At 39.0% G+C, this 20,482-nt stretch overlaps 2 protein-coding genes across 8 annotated transcripts in view; both read left to right on the forward strand.

Annotated features, from left to right (window-relative positions):
* MBOAT2 (membrane bound O-acyltransferase domain containing 2) overlaps positions 1 to 6,844 on the forward strand; it is a 98,552-nt gene extending 91,708 nt beyond the window's left edge. The window contains exon 13 of the mRNA XM_027747579.2: positions 209 to 6,844. Coding sequence (XP_027603380.1) covers positions 209 to 431 — 223 coding nt within the window. The 3' untranslated portion in view covers positions 432 to 6,844. The remainder of the gene's footprint in view (positions 1 to 208) is intronic.
* Positions 6,845 to 10,821: 3,977 nt separating this feature from the next.
* Positions 10,822 to 20,482, forward strand: part of KIDINS220 (kinase D interacting substrate 220) — a 78,062-nt gene continuing 68,401 nt past the window's right edge. For 5 of the 7 annotated variants that reach the window (XM_027747578.2, XM_027747574.2, XM_039387371.1 and 2 more), the window contains exons 1-2: positions 10,822 to 10,956; positions 18,574 to 18,723. In XM_027747578.2, coding sequence (XP_027603379.1) covers positions 18,616 to 18,723 — 108 coding nt within the window. In that variant the 5' untranslated portion in view covers positions 10,822 to 10,956; positions 18,574 to 18,615. Of the gene's footprint in view, positions 10,957 to 16,461; positions 16,518 to 18,573; positions 18,724 to 20,482 lie in introns of those variants that run through there. The other 2 variants (XM_027747577.2, XM_039387370.1) reach the window with 2 other exon arrangements.

Consider the following 20,482-nt stretch of genomic DNA (forward strand, 5'->3'; position numbering starts at 1 on the left):
TTCTGTTCACATCTTGCTACAGCACTAAATACTGTAAGGGAGGACTTAATTTCTGGTTTCCCCCTTATTTTACTTTTCTTAAAGGAAATACTAATGTTTTCTTATCTTACATTCGAAGTATGCAAGTAGGTTTTGACAGTTTATTCCTCAAGTATCCTGTATGAGTGGTGAAAGTTTTACTGAATTATTATTTCTCTTTGTTTTTTAGCTCCTGCTATTTCTGTCTTCATATTGCCAGCATTCTGGTGTTGTTGGTATTTCCATTGAAAAGAACTCAAAAAGGAAGTAAAAAGCATGAAACCATCCAGCCTGTGTGGTCCAAAACACTAGAAGAAGAAAATCTTTTGCAAAAGAACAGTTACTCCACAACAAATAATAGTTTCAGTCAGAAACAAGAAATAACCTGCAGATATCAAACATTAAAACAGTGATTGAGGAAATACTATGATGAATATATTTTGTATGTTTTCAGAAACCCATTTTTAGCACCTTTTAAAGGGGTTTGTATTTGTTTGCAAAGATGTTTAGTAAGAAAAGAATGCATTACCTAGGAAAATCACATACAATAGCAAGACTGGAAACAAAACAAATTAACCCCTCCCATGCCATGTCCCTGTGGGTCACGCCTTATATGAAGATGTTACCATTATTTCAATGGGCACTCAGGACTTGCAACGTATGTCCATAGGGTCATATGTGTGCCCTTTGCTGAATGTACGTTGTGTATCCCAAGGCACTGATGGGGTGGAATAAAATTGTGTCAGTCTAGGATTAACAAATGGAAAATGATTTTTCCAAATGAATGACTTGCCTTAAACCCTCTATTTACTGAAATATTGTTTCTAAGTGGGTGTTTTCAAGTTTGATTTTACATGGAAAGCGCATTTCAAATATATAACACTATATGCTATAACAAAGATAAAAATAGGAAATGCAAAGTCACTAGAAGGCTTTTGAATCTTTAAAAGGGAATTGCAATAAGCATCTCAGTATTTGGAGGGTTTTCTTAAAGTATCTCAAACTATTACAGTACATTACAGAACTGTAAACATTGATGCCAAATTATAGTTAGGTTTCTTTCATAAAGAGTACGATTACTCTGAATGGATTAAAATGACCTTTCTGAACAGATTAAAAACAACTCAAGGTTCACCTTTTCCAGGGCTTGATGGCTCTAATGTAGTTTCCTTTTATTTTAAAGTACCTAAACCCAATAAACACTGCCAAGTGGACTTTGCAGCTAGAGGAGAAAAAGTGGCCGTAAGGCACAGAAGACAATGTGCAAGCACTGGGATTTCAGTGAAAGTGCAGTTTTGCCCTTAAATACCAGAAATACTTGTTCTAGAATAGAACTGTTTTACAAAACGTGATTTTTAATACTTAAAGTTATTTTGAATTTTCAGGCATCAGTTAGTTGATGATGCTTTCAGTATAAAATAGCAAAATTACCTTGAAGCTCCAGCATGTAGGTAGTCAAATATGAAATGACTATCATAACCAATTTCTATATGCTTGATAATTGATGGTCCTTTATCCAAAGAAGTGTATGAATTTGAGGAAAAGTTTTTTCTTTAAATTTTAGATGCAAAGTTCATATCATATTTGTGGGTAACCTAATAGAAGAAAGAAATCCTTCAGAATATCTGACCTACTGAATCATGGAAGTGTGTCAAGGAAACAATGCAGTGGTTATGTCTATTCCAGACCATTTATTGTGATGATGGTCACTGCTAGAGTACTGCTGTTAAAGGGCTACATTTTAATTGCTTATATTCTATATTTTCTTATAATTTTTTTAAGTAAACTCAAACTGTTTATCCACATGGGGTTTATTTTTAGTTTTAAACCAGACACAAAATACTACCGGAGAAAAATAATGCAGCTTGTTGATTAATAACTAGCAATGAGTGAGAAAAATGTTGTAATATTTTGAACCTTAAATTTTTCATTGAACATTTAGGACCAGTCTGATAAATATTGTTAATACTAGAAGTGCAATGATGGTCCTCAGCTTTGGGATACAACCATGCAAAAATTGTCACAGTACTTCTGGTGTACTCTCAAAGAACCAGATCCTGAGTTTGGTCAGAGTTGTTTCTGTGCTGCCATAGTTGTGTATCTGGCCTTTGGCTCCTTGCCTAAAACTCCAGGAGGAGGATAACATACTTTTCCATATATATAGGTTAGCACTAATTAGTCTACACAGTTAGGAAGGGGAAACTGAATATTAAATGAGAGCAAATGAGTCTGTTTAGATGAGCAGGGATGTTCATTGTTTCAGTGACAGCTGTATTATCTTTAAGATAAAATAATCTGATTTCTAAATCCTTACTTTGATTGCCCAAGTAGACTTCCCCTTACATGGGGTCATGGTTATCATATGCCTCTTTGAAACCACATTATGCTTTTCTTGTTAATAATAAGGGAACACTAGTTTATTTTTTGGTCATCCTTATTAGATACAGAATCAGGAAAGACATTTTTTTGCTTTCTGTACTTGAAGGGATATTTACATAAGAGAACAAATTAGAATTGCAAATTTCTGGGTGGGTAAGTAAAATTGGGGTTGATTCTTTCAGCATTTGTTACTGTTGAACTTAAATTCATCTTGTTGGTTCAGTCTCCATATCTACCCAAACAAACACTTTTGGATGCCAGTACAACATCCAGTGTGCCGTTTTTCTGTTAATGTTCTGGTACTCTTGTTTTCTTCTTTTGGTATGTGTGCAATGGAGGCTTACTAATTCTTCTTAATGAAATATGAAAACAGTTGTAAACACTCCCAGAAAATAAGCAGGTTTAGGATAGTGCAGGCTTGTGTGTGACTTCAGTGTGAGTCAATTCACAGGTACAGTTTCGTTCAGAACTTTTGTATTTAGGGAAGTTAAAACAATCAAGAAAATATGTTCATGCTTTTGTTGGGCTCAGGTGGCAAGATACATGTTTTAAAATTGGACATGACTTTTTTCCTTCATTATTCGAACCCATTAAATAATTGCAGTGCAAGAAAATTATGGCAATTAATTCTGCACAGAATTTGAGTGTACTGTCTTAGAATTTACCCTTTAAATGTAATTTCTGAGCATAAAAGTACTTTGAACCAAAATCTGCTCTTCATGTAAATGAATTCTCTTGGGGACTATGGAAAGAGGTGTTTTGTTTTAATGGCAGCACTCTGATTTTAGTCAAACTGGGGTTTTGTTGTTTTTGCTTTCCTGCTGCTTTACTCATTTTCTGCCTTGCTGTCGCACTGGACCCTTTTTACCCACTCAGTCAGAAAGTCAAGAGCAGCCAGCCTCGATGCTTTAGATAATTTTTAGGTTTTACACACATCATTTGATAATACTGAATTCAAAAGGATGGTGGTAGTTTACTATTGTTCTTCCTGAGAAAAATTGTAGAAAGTAAATTTCCTATGTATGTTTTGGGCATGAAGGAAACATGGCTTAGTATTCTTTCACTTATTAACTAATTTATATTCAAAAGGTAAAAGTGTTTTCTGTATTGCAGATCAGCACACTATGAAAAGTAAATACAACATATCATTCATAATTTTATGGTGCTTTGCAGATATTTGCCTATTGCGAACAGTTCGTTCAGGCACTTAATGAGTTAATGTTAGTTAGTAAATGTAGTCACCCTGAGAGTAACTATTTGCTTGCTTAACCTTTTTTAACCTTTATGATTCTGTATTAATGAAAGAGATATATATTACATATTTAAATAATACCTTTGGTGGTGCCCACTACTGTTTTAATCAGAAGCTTTGTTAGCTTTGCAGTTATAGGTATGCCCTTCTTATTCAGGAAACTTATTCTTCTGTGGCCATTCCTTAAGTTGACATGTAGACAGGATTTCAATAATTGGTGACATTTAAAAATACGCTCTTGATAACAAATCATACTTTAGTGAGAAGACTATGAAGAGATCTTTGTATATTCCCTGCTCTACACTGTCATATGGTATCAATTTTACCAATAGAGTATATTATTTATTAGAAGAATTTTACACTTAAAGAACTTGTCCTGTTTCCCCCAGGGAAATAAGTAATGTGAATATAAATGCTAGGCTTGTATGACAGGATGCACACTAAGTAGTTTTGCCTCTTTTGATGGCATTTATTTGATTAGTGGTAAAATGTCCTCTGATGCAGAGGAGATGTTTGAGATCCTCACCTCCCGTCAAATTCACATCAAAAGTAATTTTAACAGAGTCTAGATTTTTCTCTCAGAAGCTTTGCAAACAAATTGTTGACAATTTGTTTAAATACATGGTCAAATGTGTCTTCACATTTGCCTGCAAATGTATCACCGTTGCTTATATGTAAACTTTCACATGTTCAACTTTATAAGTTGGCCTTGAATGATAAAGAAATTTAAAAGCACAAGGGACAATAATTTAGGCTTTCATTTCCCTTATCCTTAAGTCTTTCATTTGTTATTCTCATTGACTTCTGAAATCAGGCTTGAAAATTTTTCAGTTTCAGTGAAAATTTTGAAATATTGCCATCTGTGTTGAAAAGTGATCAGTGTTAGAAAAACAGATGGAAATTAATTTAAGGATTTTAATATGATGCAGACTCTATGTATTAAAAAATACACATTATTTCTGTACTGATTCATCACAGCATTTCACTACATTATTAGCGTTTATATATTTATTTAGATCCAATAATACTTTGAGCAGCACTTGGGAGTATTTTTAAATTTTCCTGTTTAAAAAATCAATTGGCAATAAGTACTTAAACAAGTATTATATGCTGTTCTGAATAAGTATGTAAGCAGATACTCTAGTGAATTGAGCCTACTCTCATAAGATTACTGGATCTGTCTGGATCTCACCTAGCTTGCACTGTCGGTCTTCACTTTCTTCACAGTCATGGTGGAAAAGCTGGCAGTGGAGAAGTTTCTAGTCAGAACATGTCCCGTCTGTGGCTGGAAGGGTTTGCTACACAATTCCTGTGAGGAGCTAACCCTCTGTGCAGAGCTTGGCAGAGATTCTACTTGCTTGTGACCTAGCCTGCCACTGCTCAATGCTACATCTGTCTGGATTTTTGATGTGTTTGCCATCTTAACCTAGACATTTAGCAAACACCATGAAATCCAGGCATCCACAAAGTCACCCTGCAAGGTTACAACTGCAAATATCGCAACGCTTGGTTGTTATGGTTAAAACGAAATGAAAACAAAATTTCTTAAAAACTTGTTTTGAGATGAGCTTTTTGTAGGTTTTTTACAAAATGTAGCCATCAACTGTATCAATTTTCATCGCATTAAATATTTAAAACATAATTTTGCTCAGTTTAGGTGTACAAATTTGCAAAAGCAAATTTTGCCGCTTCATCATTGTCTGTGCATTAGTTGTGTGTCCAGTGACTTAGCCCCCGTTTTGGTTTTAGATGGTTTTAGATTTTCTAAACCCATGTACATATCCATATAATTTGTGTAAACTTTGAGTTGACAAACTGTAGTTACATATAGCGTGCATAAATACACTTAAAATAAGCTATATCAATATTCAGATGAGGCTGGTGTTGAGCCCTCCAGTTGTACATTACATCTGAAGGCTGTGGGGCTCTGTTCTCAGACTACTAAGCTTTCTGCTTCCTAAGGTGAAAATAGAATCTGTTGGTTACACTTTAAGTGGCAAGGAAAAGGCTTCTTTCATTCTGTTGCAAAACCAACCTTTACAGGATATTCTCCTTCAGGCTATGAATAGAAATCTTGACTTCAGACTGAGATCTGAGATAGGGCCACGTTCAGAGGAAATTTTTTATAGTAGTAGTGACTCAGTCCAGCACCTTACTCCAAACACCTCCTGGCAAAACAGACCTCTTCACAATCTTCTTCCTTCCTTTCATTCTCTAAGGGATAAATACCCCAAGCTAGATTTCTTCAGGTTTCACTGCAATATGTCATATGAATAGGTAGCTGTGGTCCATGCTCTAGTCAGATTCAAGACTGGGACAATATAATCTGAAATAAAAAGCAGAGAAACAGGGTGCCTAGAGACCGGTAATTGGAATAGTGCAACACTACGTATTAATGGTGCAACAATTGTCACAATAAGTTAAGGAGTATTTGCCTATGCATCTTTTGCCTTTTGATGTGTTTATCAGTTCTCTTTACATCTTTTCTTTGTATCTTCTTTTGTCCAGTGGTATTGACTATTTCTATGAAGAATCTGCTGATGTGTCTTACTGTGACAAAGGTGTCAAAATGCTACAATAGTAATTAGGTAGTTATTCTTAAATCCCAGACCTCAGATGTGTTCTAGATCAGTTAGAAGAGAACATTCAAAATGTATTGGGTGAAAAATAGTGTAAGATGGGTAAACATAGCATTATTCAAACATGTTGTAATAAGTTATTCAATTTAAGAATTTAAAATACGGAACTTTGTTCTTTCCTGCCTTGGTTACGCATTCAAGGGAATAGTTTTACCTCAATGCAGAAGTAGTTATGCCTCCAACCACCCGTATGTTAAGGTGAGAGAACACCCCTAAAAAGTGGATAGCTACAGTGTTCCTAAATTTGCCTTTCCTGGTTCAGATTATAATACATTGTCAGTGAATTTCATTTTTATTATTCCAAAATATATATTTTTTAAAAAGTGTTATTTTTCAACAGATCCATAAACTAAGTGTTGGTGTATGGTAAAATTAAAATACCACTGTTAGTTACACTGTGATTGTGATATTTTAATAATTACTTATTTCTAATTTGTCTCAGCAGTGCTGCAGAAGCAGCATGCTGTTATGTTTTAAAGGTGTTTTTAACTTGCCTATAAATGTTTTTTTCTAATTTGTGTCTTTAAATCTGATTAAACTGTAGTTTAAAAGAAAAGCAAACTTGTTTTTGTCTAAATTCTTTGGTGTCTGTCTTTAATGAGTAGTAAAGAACAAAATTATCTTAATGCGGTTTCTCCTTTTAATTACTAAACATACACTGCATGGATTTACACTGTTATTTGGAATGTTCTACTTCAAAATTGGTTTTATTTAATTTGTTTTCTAGAGCTCATATACAAGTATATGTATATAATTATTTTCCAGTAGAGCTGGTAAATAAAATTTCAAGTCTAGCCTCTTGTTACTTGGGAAAGATACTTAAGCAACTTTCAACCCTCCTTCTCGGAGCATATTGCTGCCTGACAAGCACTAGTTCCAGAAATGACCAACTGGTGTATTTTTAGCTTCAGAAATGGAAACCTCATAACTGAGAAATCAAATTCAGTGTTTTGAAGAAGCTGCTGCTTTGATTGATGGTTCCAAAGAAGCAGGGCTAAATGGGTACCATACATGCACTTTTTTTTTTTTTTTCTTTTTGAAACTTGACTACCAGGACTCTGCTAAGGCAGTTTCTGTTGGCTGGTGACAGGATGTTAAAGCTGACTGAGACTTCTTGACCTGCAGGTTTTTACCATGTGTGCTTAGATTGTTAGAGAAAAGAAGGGATAATATATATCACTATTGAACTATATGACTATATATCACTATAACGCTATTAAATAATTTTTTCTCTTTTCTTGATCTGGTATTAATTCTGCTTCTGTACAAACCTTGTAAAGCCAATGTTTTTGAAGACATCTTTACACAGATCTGTTTCTGCAAGGGGTCCTACCCTAGAGGAATACTGGAATGTTTGTGTTGTTCTCTTGAAAGGCCCTACTGAAGCAATGGTATTTTTAAGCCTTGTGTGTTCAGAATTCTTGGACAAGCTATATGCAATTTTAGAAGCTCTGGTGATTTGTGTCATTCTAACCAGAAGTTAGGCTGCAATAGAATTTGCGTTCACAAATAAACATTCACAACAGAGTCGGTCAGGAGTATGAAGTGTCTTCATGAACCAAACATTCCTGCATTTATTGAAAAATTAATTTGAACAGATTATGATAAAACACAGCTTTCTGGTACTACTTCAGAATGCTAAGACTTGTTGGTGATGGAAATTTTTAACTCTGTTCTTTTAAGGTACCGCACAGAAAGTGTCATGATTAAGAACATCCTGAAGCCAGCAGATGTTTTCCTGTGTCTATAATTAACTTAATTCCATCTGAGTAACTTCCTGATAACATGCAGGATGTTTCAGTATAGAATACAGAAGTCGTTCTAGGGGGAGATGTGTTCACCCTACTTTCTAGATCAGAGTTGGAGACTTGTACCCTCAGCAGAGTTTAGCAGTATATCTTACAGCTCTTCCTAGGATGGTCATGTATAATAGAAAAAGAGTTATTACTCTGTGTAGGCTAAAGTTTATCTTTCCAAACCAAATAAACCACAGTGGGACCACATTTCACTGCCTATGTGAAGTAATCCCTGGTGAGAAAGCGTCGTTCTTCTTAGTGTAGGGTACAACTGGAAGAGCACAAGGAGCTGGATACATCTGTAGCACAAGTGGATGAAAGTGAAGAACCATACAGACAACTGTGCTTTCTCTGCCTCCGTATTCCCAGTGTTTGTACAGTTCCTTTTTGTGCAGGAGGGAAGGAGCTACTGTTTCTGCCTAATAACTTTGTAATTGCAGGGTGAAAACACAGCTAGCACCTGATGGGTGGAAACACTGATACTGGAATAAGGATTTGGGCTATGAGGAGATCATGAAGTGAGATACTAATATATGTTTCCGTATCAATTCTGTAAAAAAAGGGTAATATTTTGAAAATGTTTCAAAATCTATAAATACTAAGAGGCAGTCTTGTCAGGCTGTGGTTTCTCTTATGTAAATAAGATTACACAGATGCTTGAAGCATCAGGACCACTCTTTCTTGAATAGTGGTCCTTACACATATGTTCAGGTAGCACAGTGGGCACTTTTCAGCTCAGCATTAACTGCAGGGATTCATCCTCCATTTGTTCGTATTGTATTTCTATTGTGTAAAGAAGAAGAATATGCTTTAAGTACTTAATTTCTCCCAGTTTTTCTGCTGAACCAGTGTTTTAGGGCAATATCTAAGTGGATTTAGCTTTTGAATTTCACAACTTGCATCTTTGCTTTGTATTAACAACTTTTGTGCATGAAAGACAGCTGTATATTTTATCAGGGTGTGAAGACTTTCTTAAGGTCATATGAGAATTCATGCTTAAAAAAGTCAGCAAAGCACTTGCTGCATGCTTTCTGGATTATAAGTATTTGGGATATATAGGAAGCCCTGTTGGAAGCAAACAGTCATAGCTCTTTACAGAGGTGAAATATCTCAGTGTTGTAAAGATTTATATCAACACTTGGGACTCAGTAACCTTAGAAATGGGGGCTCTGCTCCTTTGCCTGGCTGGTTTGCTGCCATCCCAGGTTTCAGCTAGGTTCCATGATCTCCTGGGGAGATGTTATTGCTATAGTCATTAGAGATCATCTCTCATCCAGTTGTCCAAATGAATTAGATGCATCTGTTATCATGAATTTGGACTGTGCTGAAGATTGAAGTGGCATTTTACAGTCACTAGATGCATTTTTAGGATCACTGAAAGCACTGATAACATGTAGGGAATGGCATCAGGTGACTGTAGCCACACACACCCCAGCCTGGGCTGTGAGGGGAATTTTCAAGATACCTGTGAAGCTGCTTGGTCACCTGAGCTTTGGAGGAGTCTGGGAGAAACTGGTAAATCTCAAAGTATGTGGTGTTATTGCAAAATGTGGAATATGTTAAAATTATCTTAAGTCAGGATGTACTCTGATCTTGGTGTACTTCCAGGCCTAATCAGCAAGAAAGGTGACCTAATCAGTGGAACAGAGAGCAGCCAGCATCCCTTACTCAAGGACATCCTGGAGCTAACAAGATTTTGATGTATGTCTGTATTTATTGCCCGCTTGGCAAAAGACCAAGGTCCATGTACCCTATAGTTGGACAATCATTGTAATACTAAAAATCACTCCTACAGGTCAAAAAGAAGTAGAGACCCTTCCCCTGAACATGCGTAGAAGTTAGCTGGGGTTATGTAACTGTTACGGAAATTACAAACCAACCATAACCAAGGGGTTGCACTTGGGAGGTTACTGACACTGAGTTTCCGTGTATAAATCTTAGAATTGTAGAATCATAGAACGTGCCAGGTTGGAAGGAACCCAGCAGGATCACCGAGTCCAATTCCTGGTCCAGCGCAGGATGCCCCAAGAATCCCACCGTGTTGGAGGATTGTCCAAACAACTTTGGAGAGTGTTGTCCAAACACTTCTTGAACGCTGTCAGGCTTGGTGCTGTGACCACTTCCCTGGGGAGCCTGTTGCAGTGCCCAACCACCCTCTGGGTAAAAAACCTTTTCCTGATATCCAGCTTAAACTCCCGACTCGGCTTCATGCTGTTCCCTCAGCGTTATTAATTTTCAAATCATTACTAACATCAACATTATTAATAATGGTGCATAAACTCCGGCGGGGCTTGCTTGATTTGTGGAATCCCACCGAGCACGCAGGCTTGTGCCCTCGAGAATAAATAAATAACCGAAGTCTCTGTCGAGTTTGTGATTATTGGCTTGTTGCACACCGGGTAACGAATCCGAGTTTCACGGACAACAGCGAGGTGAGGTGAGACTTTTTTTTTTTTTCCTGCTTCCCAGCGGCAGCCCTCACCTTCGGTCCGAACACCACCTGTCTCTGGGTTATCCGTCAGGCAGCAGCAATTTTCCACAAACCTTTTTCCCCCTCTTTTCTTTCAGACAGCAGCCGGAGGACTGCCGTAGGCTCTCCAGGGCGGTGCCGCCCTCGGCGCTGCCCCGCCGGTGCTCCCGGGCCGGGTTTGCCGTGCCCGTCCCCGCCGCCCGCGGCCACGGGCGCGCCCGGGCCCGGGCGGAGCCGCCCCCGCGCGTCACGGCCCGGGCGGGCGGAGGCGCAGCCAGGGAAGATGGCGGACGCCGCCGCCGGGGCGAGCTGAGCAGCGCTCGGGGCCGCCGCCTCTCTCCGTGTCACTGTCCGGCCGGGCTCGGGGAGCCGCCGCAGGGGCCGAGTCCCCCTGGCCGTGGGGTGAGTGGCAGGGGGAAGGCGGGCAGCGCGGGCCGGGCGCGGAAGGGCAGAGGAAGGACACGGTGGCGGGGGGGTGGGGAGGCGGCGCTGCCGCTGCCAGACAAAGGGCACCGCGGGGCCGCTCCCGGAGGGGCCCCGGGGGAGCGCGGGGCGAGAGCGATGCGTGTCCGCGGTGGGCTCTGGGGCCTGGTACCACAAGCCTCGATGCCCTCACTGGAGGGCCGCGGGCCTGGAGCGGCGGTGTGTCCGCTCCGGCCGGGGCATCCCGGGGCTCCGGCGGCGCCGTGTGCGGGGCGGACCGGGCTCGGTGTGGGGATGTCGGGGGCACCGCGAGCGTCCCGAGGGTGCCGCGAGCACGGCCGGGGTTCGCTGTCAGCCCCGCCCTGGCGGCGGGGGAGCCTCTTGTTCCGAGTTCCTCTCCTGTTGAGTCGGAAAGGTAGATAAGGGTAGATAAGGAAAGTTTCTAGCATGTGATTTCCAAGATGAAGAATGACAGAATGGTTGAGGTTGGGGGGGGACTTCCGCAGGTCATCTGGTCTAACCCCTCTCCTCAAGCAGGGACAGCAAGAGTGGATCACCCAGGACAGTGCCCAGACGGCTTTTGTGTATCTCCGAGAACGGAGACTCCACAATCTCTCTGGGCAGCCTGTGCTAGTGCTGGGTCACCCTCACAGTAACAAAGTGTTTCCTGATGTTCAGACAGAGACTCCTTTGAGTCCAGAGAAGGGCAGCGAAGCTGGTGAAGGCTCCTGTAAGGAATGGCTGAGGGAGTTCTGGGGTTGTTTAGCCTGGAGAAAAAGAGGCTCAGGGGTGATCTTACTGCTCTGTACAATTACCTGAAAGGAGGTTACAGGCAGGTGGAGATCGGCCTCTTCTCCCAGGCAACAAGCAATAGGACGAGAGAACATACCCTCAAGCTGTGCCAGGGAAAGTTTAGTTTGGGCATTAGGAGGAATTTCTTCACAGAAAGAGTGATTAGACGCTGCCCAGGGAGGTGGTCAAGTCATTGTCCCTGGAGGTGCTTAAGTAAAGATTGGATGTGGCACTTAGTGCCATAATCTGGTTGACACCTTGGTGTTCAGCCGTACTTGATCTCTTTTCCCAGCTTAATTGATTCTATGATTGATTCCATGATGCTGTGTATCAGTTTGTGCCCATTGCCTCAGGTCCTGCCACAGGGCACCACTGAAGGAATAGTAAAATCTCTGAAAAGTAATAGGGCTTTGCCACTTCTCGTATATGCTTAAAAATTGGTTGAAAAAGTGATTTTCTCTCTATAACTTTTGGTAAAGGATTGATGGAGGGAAGAATAATATGTCTTTTCCTGAAAAAGTGTTTGAATCATGAGATTAATTGCCTGACACCCCTTCCCCCCATCAAATAGTAAAGAAATGGAACGGAAAAAGGAGGTCTTTTTCTGAGATCAGAACATGTAAGAAAATCTACCTCTTTGTGTACTGGATAGGCATCTATTCATTGTTCTGCAGCACTGTTTATTTAAAATGAATTGGTTATGAAGGAAGTCAAATCTGCTTGAAATCCTGTGTGACCACAGCATATGAAATGTTCCATGTTAAAGATCTGTATCACACGATTGACTTTCTCCTTAAAGTGTAAATACTGTAAAAGTTAGATTTTTGTCTTACATCTTGTGTCTGTGGCTAATAAACCCTTGATTTTGTGGTACAGAGAAACGTGTTGGCCATATGAGGCCATGTAAGGTGATGTTGCAGACTTTTTTGTTGTGCTTGCATGTGTTTTATACAGGTTTTGACAATTAATTTGTGTTAGTTGGTATAATTTAAAAAACCCCTTAATAATGCTACCTGTTTCTATTTGCTTTCTTTTATTTGATCATTTAAAACCCAAAATAGGGATTTGTAGGACTGAGCATTTTGCATTTTGTACAAAAATTGAATTATCTCTTAGAATTCACATGTTTTTAGCAGTACATTAATGTTCATTGACTATATTTAAATTTTGTCTCAAACTAGTTTCTCTAATAAAGTATAGATCCTTTTATCAGATACTTCACAAACACTTTAACTGATTTTTAACAAGGGTAGAACATAGACATATCTGATAGTTCCTATCAGCTGACAATAGCACTTTATTTTGAATATGTATTTACATCTTTCCAGTCTTTTGTATGTAATCCCCAGTCCCCATGGATTTATTAAAAAAGTAAAAAAATAATCCATCACTACAATATTTCAAAATGGCTGTTGCCTTCAGTGCATAAGGTAGAAAAGAAGGGCTTGTTTATCACTGATTTCCTGTATTTCTTACTGTGTACAGTAATAATGGTTACAGCCACAGAGACCTCCTTTTGTGCAGACATTTTTTAGTCATATTGGCTTTGGGTTTCAAAATAAGAATGTCTGTGTCTCTAGCTTTAGTTCACTTTTTGTATATTGACTATTTTTGAGTTACATTATTTTGTTCATTGATAGAAAGTAACAAAAAAAAAGGTAATCTGTTAAATGGTTTCGCATTTGGATGATAGGAATGTGGCTAAGAGAAGTAGAATAATTGTTCCTAGATAAATAAGGAAAAACTGAAAAGTAGCATAAGGTCATTAGTCACACCGGAATTTCAGACACTGGAGAAGAGGTGTGGGTGTAGACTACTTATGGAAACTTAGATTTGTTATTTCTCTCCAACTCTGAATACCAGAAATTAATATTTTTAGAGACTCATTTCAGCTATTCTGAAAATTTATTCTGTAAACAGAATCCTGGTTGACTCAGTCTCCATGGAAAAAATATTTTAAAATATTTACCACTTCAAGTGATGCCTGACTTGTGATCTCTTAGCGTTTGGGAAGTATGTCCATTTAGGAAGGGATTACAATAAGGTGTCCTAAAGGAAGGGTAATGCTTGTGTTAACAAGATTCCCTGCAGCCTGAGTAAAGGTGATGTTTCAGCCTGTTTTTCATTTCTTTATGCCATCAAAGAGCACAAAAACGTGTAAGGATTTGAAACTGACTTATGTTAGTCTTTTATAATAAATTTCATACACACAATTCTTCCGTGTTTCTCATTTTTTAAATCTCATTTGAAAAGCTGTCATTTCCAGTGTTTAAAGGGTGAAATACTGTGTATTTACACATTTGATTTGTATGTGCTTGGATTCCAGCAGCACAGTAATTATTTCCTTTTACAGTTAGCTGGAAAATCTGTCAGTGTTGCATGTTGGGAAGGTGGCTTTTGTGTCTGGAAATAGAAGAAAGCATTAAAAAAAAAGCAACAATCTTTTTCGTTGTATGATGAAAAGTATGAATCTTATGTAAGTCATTACTGTCTTTACTTATTGAAAATAAAACAAGAAAAGAAGGTCTTCTCAGTTATGCTAGTATTTGTTGACTAGTTTTTATATCTATTCATAGAAAAATCACTGCTCACACAATAAAAAAAACATGGGGAAGAGCTATGGAAAAGATTATGATGGGTTGAAAATTTAGTGTGTAATAATGTTTTTTGTATGTAGTTAAAAACTGATACGAGATTCTGAGAGTACATAAAATATCTGCAGATTTGAGTTATCAGGACCTCTGCAGTCAGTGTTGGTGCTGTTGAGAGAAGTTTTTGTAGATTAACAAATTTTTGCAGTCTTTCCAAAACAGTGTGATAAGGTTTGTGATAAGGTGCATCTGCTTCAGCTCAGGATGCAAGAGCCTTACAAAAACAGGTAAATCTCTCTGCAAACATTGCCTTCACCTGACCGTTTGTGCTCTTTATGTCTTTTCATAGTTTTTGGTGTGTTCTTAGTTTTATAAAATACTAGCATTTGCTGCCTGAGAATGTTGTGAGATTTCCAAGCTTGGAATTTAGGATTGTGAATGAAAAACTGGTTTGTGGACTGGGAATTGGCTTGCTTTGGTGGGAGAGAAAAATAACAACATTAATCCTTACTGGAAAGGGGATTGGTTTCCAAATGGGTTCCTGGTTGTAATTGAAATTTTTGGTGTAGATTGTGAAAATACTGCTGTGTCAAAGAACAAAGTAAATGTGTTAACTGAGCAATTAAGCAACGTTTATATATAGGATGCTCTTGAATGGTACTGGTTTTGCACTGTATTTACAAAATTTGGCTGGGATTAAGTTCTTATCCTTTATTTTCTTCAAGGATAAGCCATTGAGAGTTTTTGTTTTGTTCTAGGGCTGTTTGAAAACTGTATGAATATATATTTCAGGAGCTTTTTCCATGGGAGGGGCCAGAATAGAGTTACTTCTCTTGCTAGAGACTGTACCTCAGAGTCTTGGTTCAAAGTCCTTATGATCATTTAAAAGAAATCTGAAGCATTGGAAGAAATCACACATTGGTGACCACCACATATATGGACTTTGAGTACAGTGCTTAATTTGCATAATATGATAACATAAATTTTATTTAATAAAAAGGTGTATTGCAGCTGTGCTCAATTTACGTTGACTTGCTGTCACGAGTGAAAGTATCGTGAACAAACTTCAGCCTAATTTCAGGTGTATTCTGTGTTCTTGAGGGGAAGAAATAAAGCAAAGTTTCCAAAAATCATAACACCACCCTCTTTTACTTATCTTTGTTTCTGGATTGGGGGGGGGGGGGGTTTGTGGTTTTGGATGATGGTGGTTGTCCCTAAACCATTCTTTCATAAAGCTCTCCAGTGATGTTGATCTTTTGGGTGCTCTAAGAAGCTTACCTGAAAAGGGGCAAATAAAAAGCAAATATATGATATAAAATTCACAATTATAGTATTTGATTTTGTGATTCTTGTTTTTATAAAATAGACTTATTAATTCTAAGAAGGGGATATTATATGACAGCGAAGCATAGGGGATAAGGAATACTAATATTGTCAGAGAGAGTTCACCCCTGCAAATCTGTTTTCATTTTATAGAAGTAATATTGACGTGGAGCTTGTAAACACATCTCTAGATGTATTTATTGGCATCAGGTGTTTTGCTGTTAGTCAAAGATTTAAGTTGCCTCTAGGGATTGAGCTCTGCATAAAGGCAGAAGCTGCACTGTTGCTAACTGGGATTTCTGGAGCAGGATGCTTATCTGCAGTGCAGCAGGGCTGCCTTTGCCTTTTGGAAATATGTCCAAAGGGAACATCAAGGGACGAATCTTACTTTGAGGAAGAAGCAATGCTGAATACTCTTTTACTTTTCACACTAGCTAAAAAGTAATTGGTGACATTTTGATAGCAACTGCAGAGTATAATTCACTTGCTGAGACATTTGTAGTCATGTTTTGTGGATGTTTTTTAGTACAGTTTTCAGTTGAGTATTTGATGTGGAAACTAGCATAGGAATTTAAGGTACAGCTACAGGAAAGAAGCTGTGACACTGCACAGGAAAATCAGAAAATGGCTGTGATGGCAGTGGAGCTATGGCAAGTCAAATTTCCTGAATTTCTGTTGTCAAATGTAAAAAATGATGGGAGGAATACAGCTGTATGTCAATATCTAATGTCATTTTAGGTGCTTGAGAAGATCTGAGACACCTGCATAGGGCTGTATGATGCTGCTGCAGGCCACAAGGGAGGTGGGCTGTTCTGGATGGCAGCTGGATGCCAGGCAAGATGCTGACTTTCCTGCTATTTTTGTCTGAAATGGCAGTAGGAGCCAGTGTGCCTGCAATGAGTCACTAAAAGTAGTGTTTCTTTTCAAAGCTTTCATTTTTGGTGTACTTTAGTGGTTTTTTTGTTGTAAGTTTCCAACCTCTCAATTGGCTCTTCCTTCTGCTGAAAAAGAATGAAGACAAGTATATGACACCACTGTTGTGCTGCCTACCCTTTGATGGTAGTTTAACTGTATGGTAAATGTGACAGACCTTTTGTGGTCTTAGTTTATTTATAGCTTTCTTGTGGGAGAGACTGGCTGTTTGGTCAGTGCCTGGGAAAACTGCTGCTGGGCTTCACATCTAGATTTAGATCTAGGTTTATTTTTTTTACTGGTTTTAGGTGTCTGTTTTAAATAATGTCTGAATTATAGTTTCATATAGTTTGTACTTTCTTTTGTCACTAGACATTCATATGTGCCTGAATTTCATTTGCACGTATCCAGAGCTGCTGTCATCTCAGCTGAGGTGTTAACTGGCATTTTTATGAACAAGGCATTTCTGTATATAGGTCATCTGATGGCTGCAGTGCTGTAGGGAGCTCAGGTTGTATCTAACATATCCCTGACAACATTGTGTTTGACTATACATACTTACTTGGTAAAGCAGAAAGGATGGTGTGATACTGTTACAGACTATGTAAGCAGTTTAAAGAGGAGCTAGATTATGTGTTTTAAATCTCTAAATCTGAACTCATGGTGCTAAGGATGGTGAAGTTCCTGCTGGCTTCCTCGTGTCTCTTTTTGTTCCACTGCAGTTGGAAGTGCAGACAAACTCATTGGCTGCTTTGATGTGAGAGTAAAAGTAAGAACATTTGTCCGAGAAAGCCACTTTGGCTTCTGCCTGGTAGAGAATAGCCTAAGCAGTAGGCTTTAGCTAACACTGAAGTGGAGTTTTTCCTCTCCTGTTACACTGCTGTCATACAAGAAAAAGCCAGAGAGAGCGATCATGTCAGCGACTGGTGAGGAGAAAGGTGTGGGGGGCGGTGGTCTTGTGTTCAGCCCCACAGCCTGTTCTGCATCCAACGAAACTTAATTTAGGTGCAGTGCGTGATTCAGCTTCTGCAGCCGTATGTGTATAAATTTGGCACAGTAATACTACTGGTGCTCTGAACTCATTAGCACACAGGTTTTTAGAAAGTCTGAAATGGTTCTTAATGGTCTGCCTTAACCAAGAAAAACCTCTCCTGTTTTGAATATTAGAGGTTAAAAACACAATCAGCCAACAGAAGCCATGTTAAGTTTCACTAGCAAGTTAACAACATGCCATCACATGCAGGCATGTCTGGATAAAGTTGATGATCACTGATTTAGTAAATGGTGTTTCTCAGAGTTCCATATGGCTACAATTTAGATAGAATCACTGTATTTTATAATGCTGATTAGTCTCAATGTTTTTGCTTATGTACATAAAGGATAAGGGTTATATTGTAAATAACTAGTATATATAAAGTATGTAATATATTCAGGTATTCCTATAATGCAGAAACATTTGTGCAAATGAAAGACTACTATGCATTACCTTCAAAATATTTAGACAGTACAGTGTCAGGGGAGGTTTAGGTTTGATATTAGAGAAAGGTTCTTCCCCCAGTGGGTTGTTATGCACCGAACAGGCTCCCCAGGGCAGTGGTCACAGCACCAAGCCTGACAGAGCTCAAGAAGCATTTGGATGATACTCTGAGGCACATGGTGTGGCTCTTGGGGATGGTTCTGTGCAGGAGTAAGTGTTGGATTCGATGATCCTGATGGATTCCTTACAAGTTGGCATATTCTGTGATTCTTTGAAGTTAGAATAATTTCTGTAATTTTCTAAGAACTACAAAGATTAAGACTTTTCATGGTAACGTAGTGCATTTTAATGCCCGTGTCTCCACAGCGTTTTGTTGAGGAGAATGGCAGGTATTTGTGCCCAGCCAGTAACTTACTGGCATATAGAGTTTGTGCTTTTTCATGTCAAATGTCAGAGATGTTATTTATTCTTTTCTGGTTTTTTTCCTTTCTTGAAATACAGATAAGCTTTGCTACATAGAAGCATTTTAAATACCCTGTGAAGATGGCAAGTCTGATGAGTCAGAGTCTATTGACCTATGTAGAAGAAGGAAATGTTCCTGCTCTGAAAGCGCTTCTTGAGAAATGCAGGGATGTTGATGAGAGAAATGAGGTAAGATGATTTTTTTAAAACATTAGTTTCATATGGCAGCTTATTAGTTAAAGAATGAATAATTAGTGAGATCACAGTGGTTATTTAACATATACATTTCAGGGTTTTTTCAAGTGATTGCTTACCTTTACATAGCCTAAGTGCTGTGTGTTCAGTCTTTGTCAGCACCTCAGCATCTTTATGTTTTCTGAGTGTTCTTCTCAGCTGGAAAACACGGCTCCCTCCTTTGTCAGCCAAGTTTATACCTGTATTTCTGCAGCTAGGAATTGTTTCTTAGTTCACAGATCCAACTGCATATGCATTCTTGCCCTGTTCATTTTGGGGTGAAATCTGGGATGATGATAAACCTTCCCCTACATCCTGATTTTCAGCCAAGAGATACTTTGTTATACAGTCTAAATGGGATCATATATTGCAACTTAATCTGAGCAGATGCTCATCTAGATGAAATTATATGTATCCGAAACATAAGTCTAGAGGTAACCAGTAGGATTAAATGACTTTACCAGGAGGACACAGGAAGTCTTGATGCACAGGAGGGAGTTTATATGTGGATTACTCATAATCTGTTATCTTGACATGCTATTAAGTTTTCTGCATGTTATTTCATCTTCCGTAGTAGAATTTTTGGTTTCTAAGCATCTGGACTTTCATCTGGATGTATAGCTTGTATTATCAATTTTTATTTTAGTTCTGATTTCCTAAGTAGTGTTGTAGAACTGGAACATGGTTGACTTATGTACTGTATTCAGAGAATTGGATTCATAGAAAAATTCAGGATAGATGTGGTCTTTGGAGATCCTTGGGCTCAGTCTCTTAATTGCAGGACTAACTTCATTGTTACATTGGGTTAGCTTCCTCAGGGACTTTACAAGCAAAATTTGAAAGTTCTCGAAAGGATGGAGAACCTGTAGCATCTCTGAGCAATGCTCCAGTGCTTAACCACTCTGTTTGAAAACATTTTCCTTATGTTTTATTGACTCTCCTTTGCTGCATCTTGAGACTGTTACTTCTTTTCTCCTTGTTGTGAGTCTCTTAGGAGAATCTGCCTTTGTTTTCAAAGATTTCCCTTCTGTCTAGGTGGTGTAAGACTGATGTTGATGCCCCCTTTCTTTTCTGTTTTTCCAGACTGAACAAATCTAGCTCTCAGTTCCCGCTTGCATGTCTTGTGCTCCAGTCTCATAACTGGGTGACCCCATTGCTGGACTTGGCAGTTTGTCAGTCTCTCTGTTTTTGGGAGACTGTCTGTTGGGAGAGAGCACTGTATTCTGGATTCAGCCTCACCAGTGTTGAGTGGAGGGCCAACTGTGCTGTTGGTAATATAGCCCAGTGTTTGATTTGCCCGTGTTGCTGACAGGGTGCAGAGCAGGGTCATGGTCCTCTTGTCCATCGGGACCCCATGCCTGGTTCTGCAGGCAGCTCCCCAGGCAGGCAGTCCCCAGCCAGTGCTGTTCCATGGGGTCAGTCTGTTCCAATCTCTGAATTTGCCTTTGTTGCACTGCAGGGAGGTCATCAGCCCATTTTTCCAGCCTGTTGAACTTCCTCTGAGCAACATCCCCACCCTCTGGCATATCAGCTGTTCTCTATAGCTTGGAGCAGTGCATAGAGTTGTTTTCTGTTTCATGGTGCTGGGGGTTGAAGAAGATCTGACAACGTTAGCCCTTAATCAAGCCCTCTCAAAAGAGCACCAGTTACTGTGAGCAGTTGGCTCTGACATTGGGTCTGACAGGCCAGGTACTTTTTTCTCACCTAGTACTGT

This window comes from Pipra filicauda, unplaced genomic scaffold, assembly GCF_003945595.2.
Source record: "Pipra filicauda isolate LSUMZ 115617 unplaced genomic scaffold, ASM394559v2 scaffold558_size305803_pilon, whole genome shotgun sequence".
Classification (NCBI taxonomy): domain Eukaryota; kingdom Metazoa; phylum Chordata; class Aves; order Passeriformes; family Pipridae; genus Pipra; species Pipra filicauda.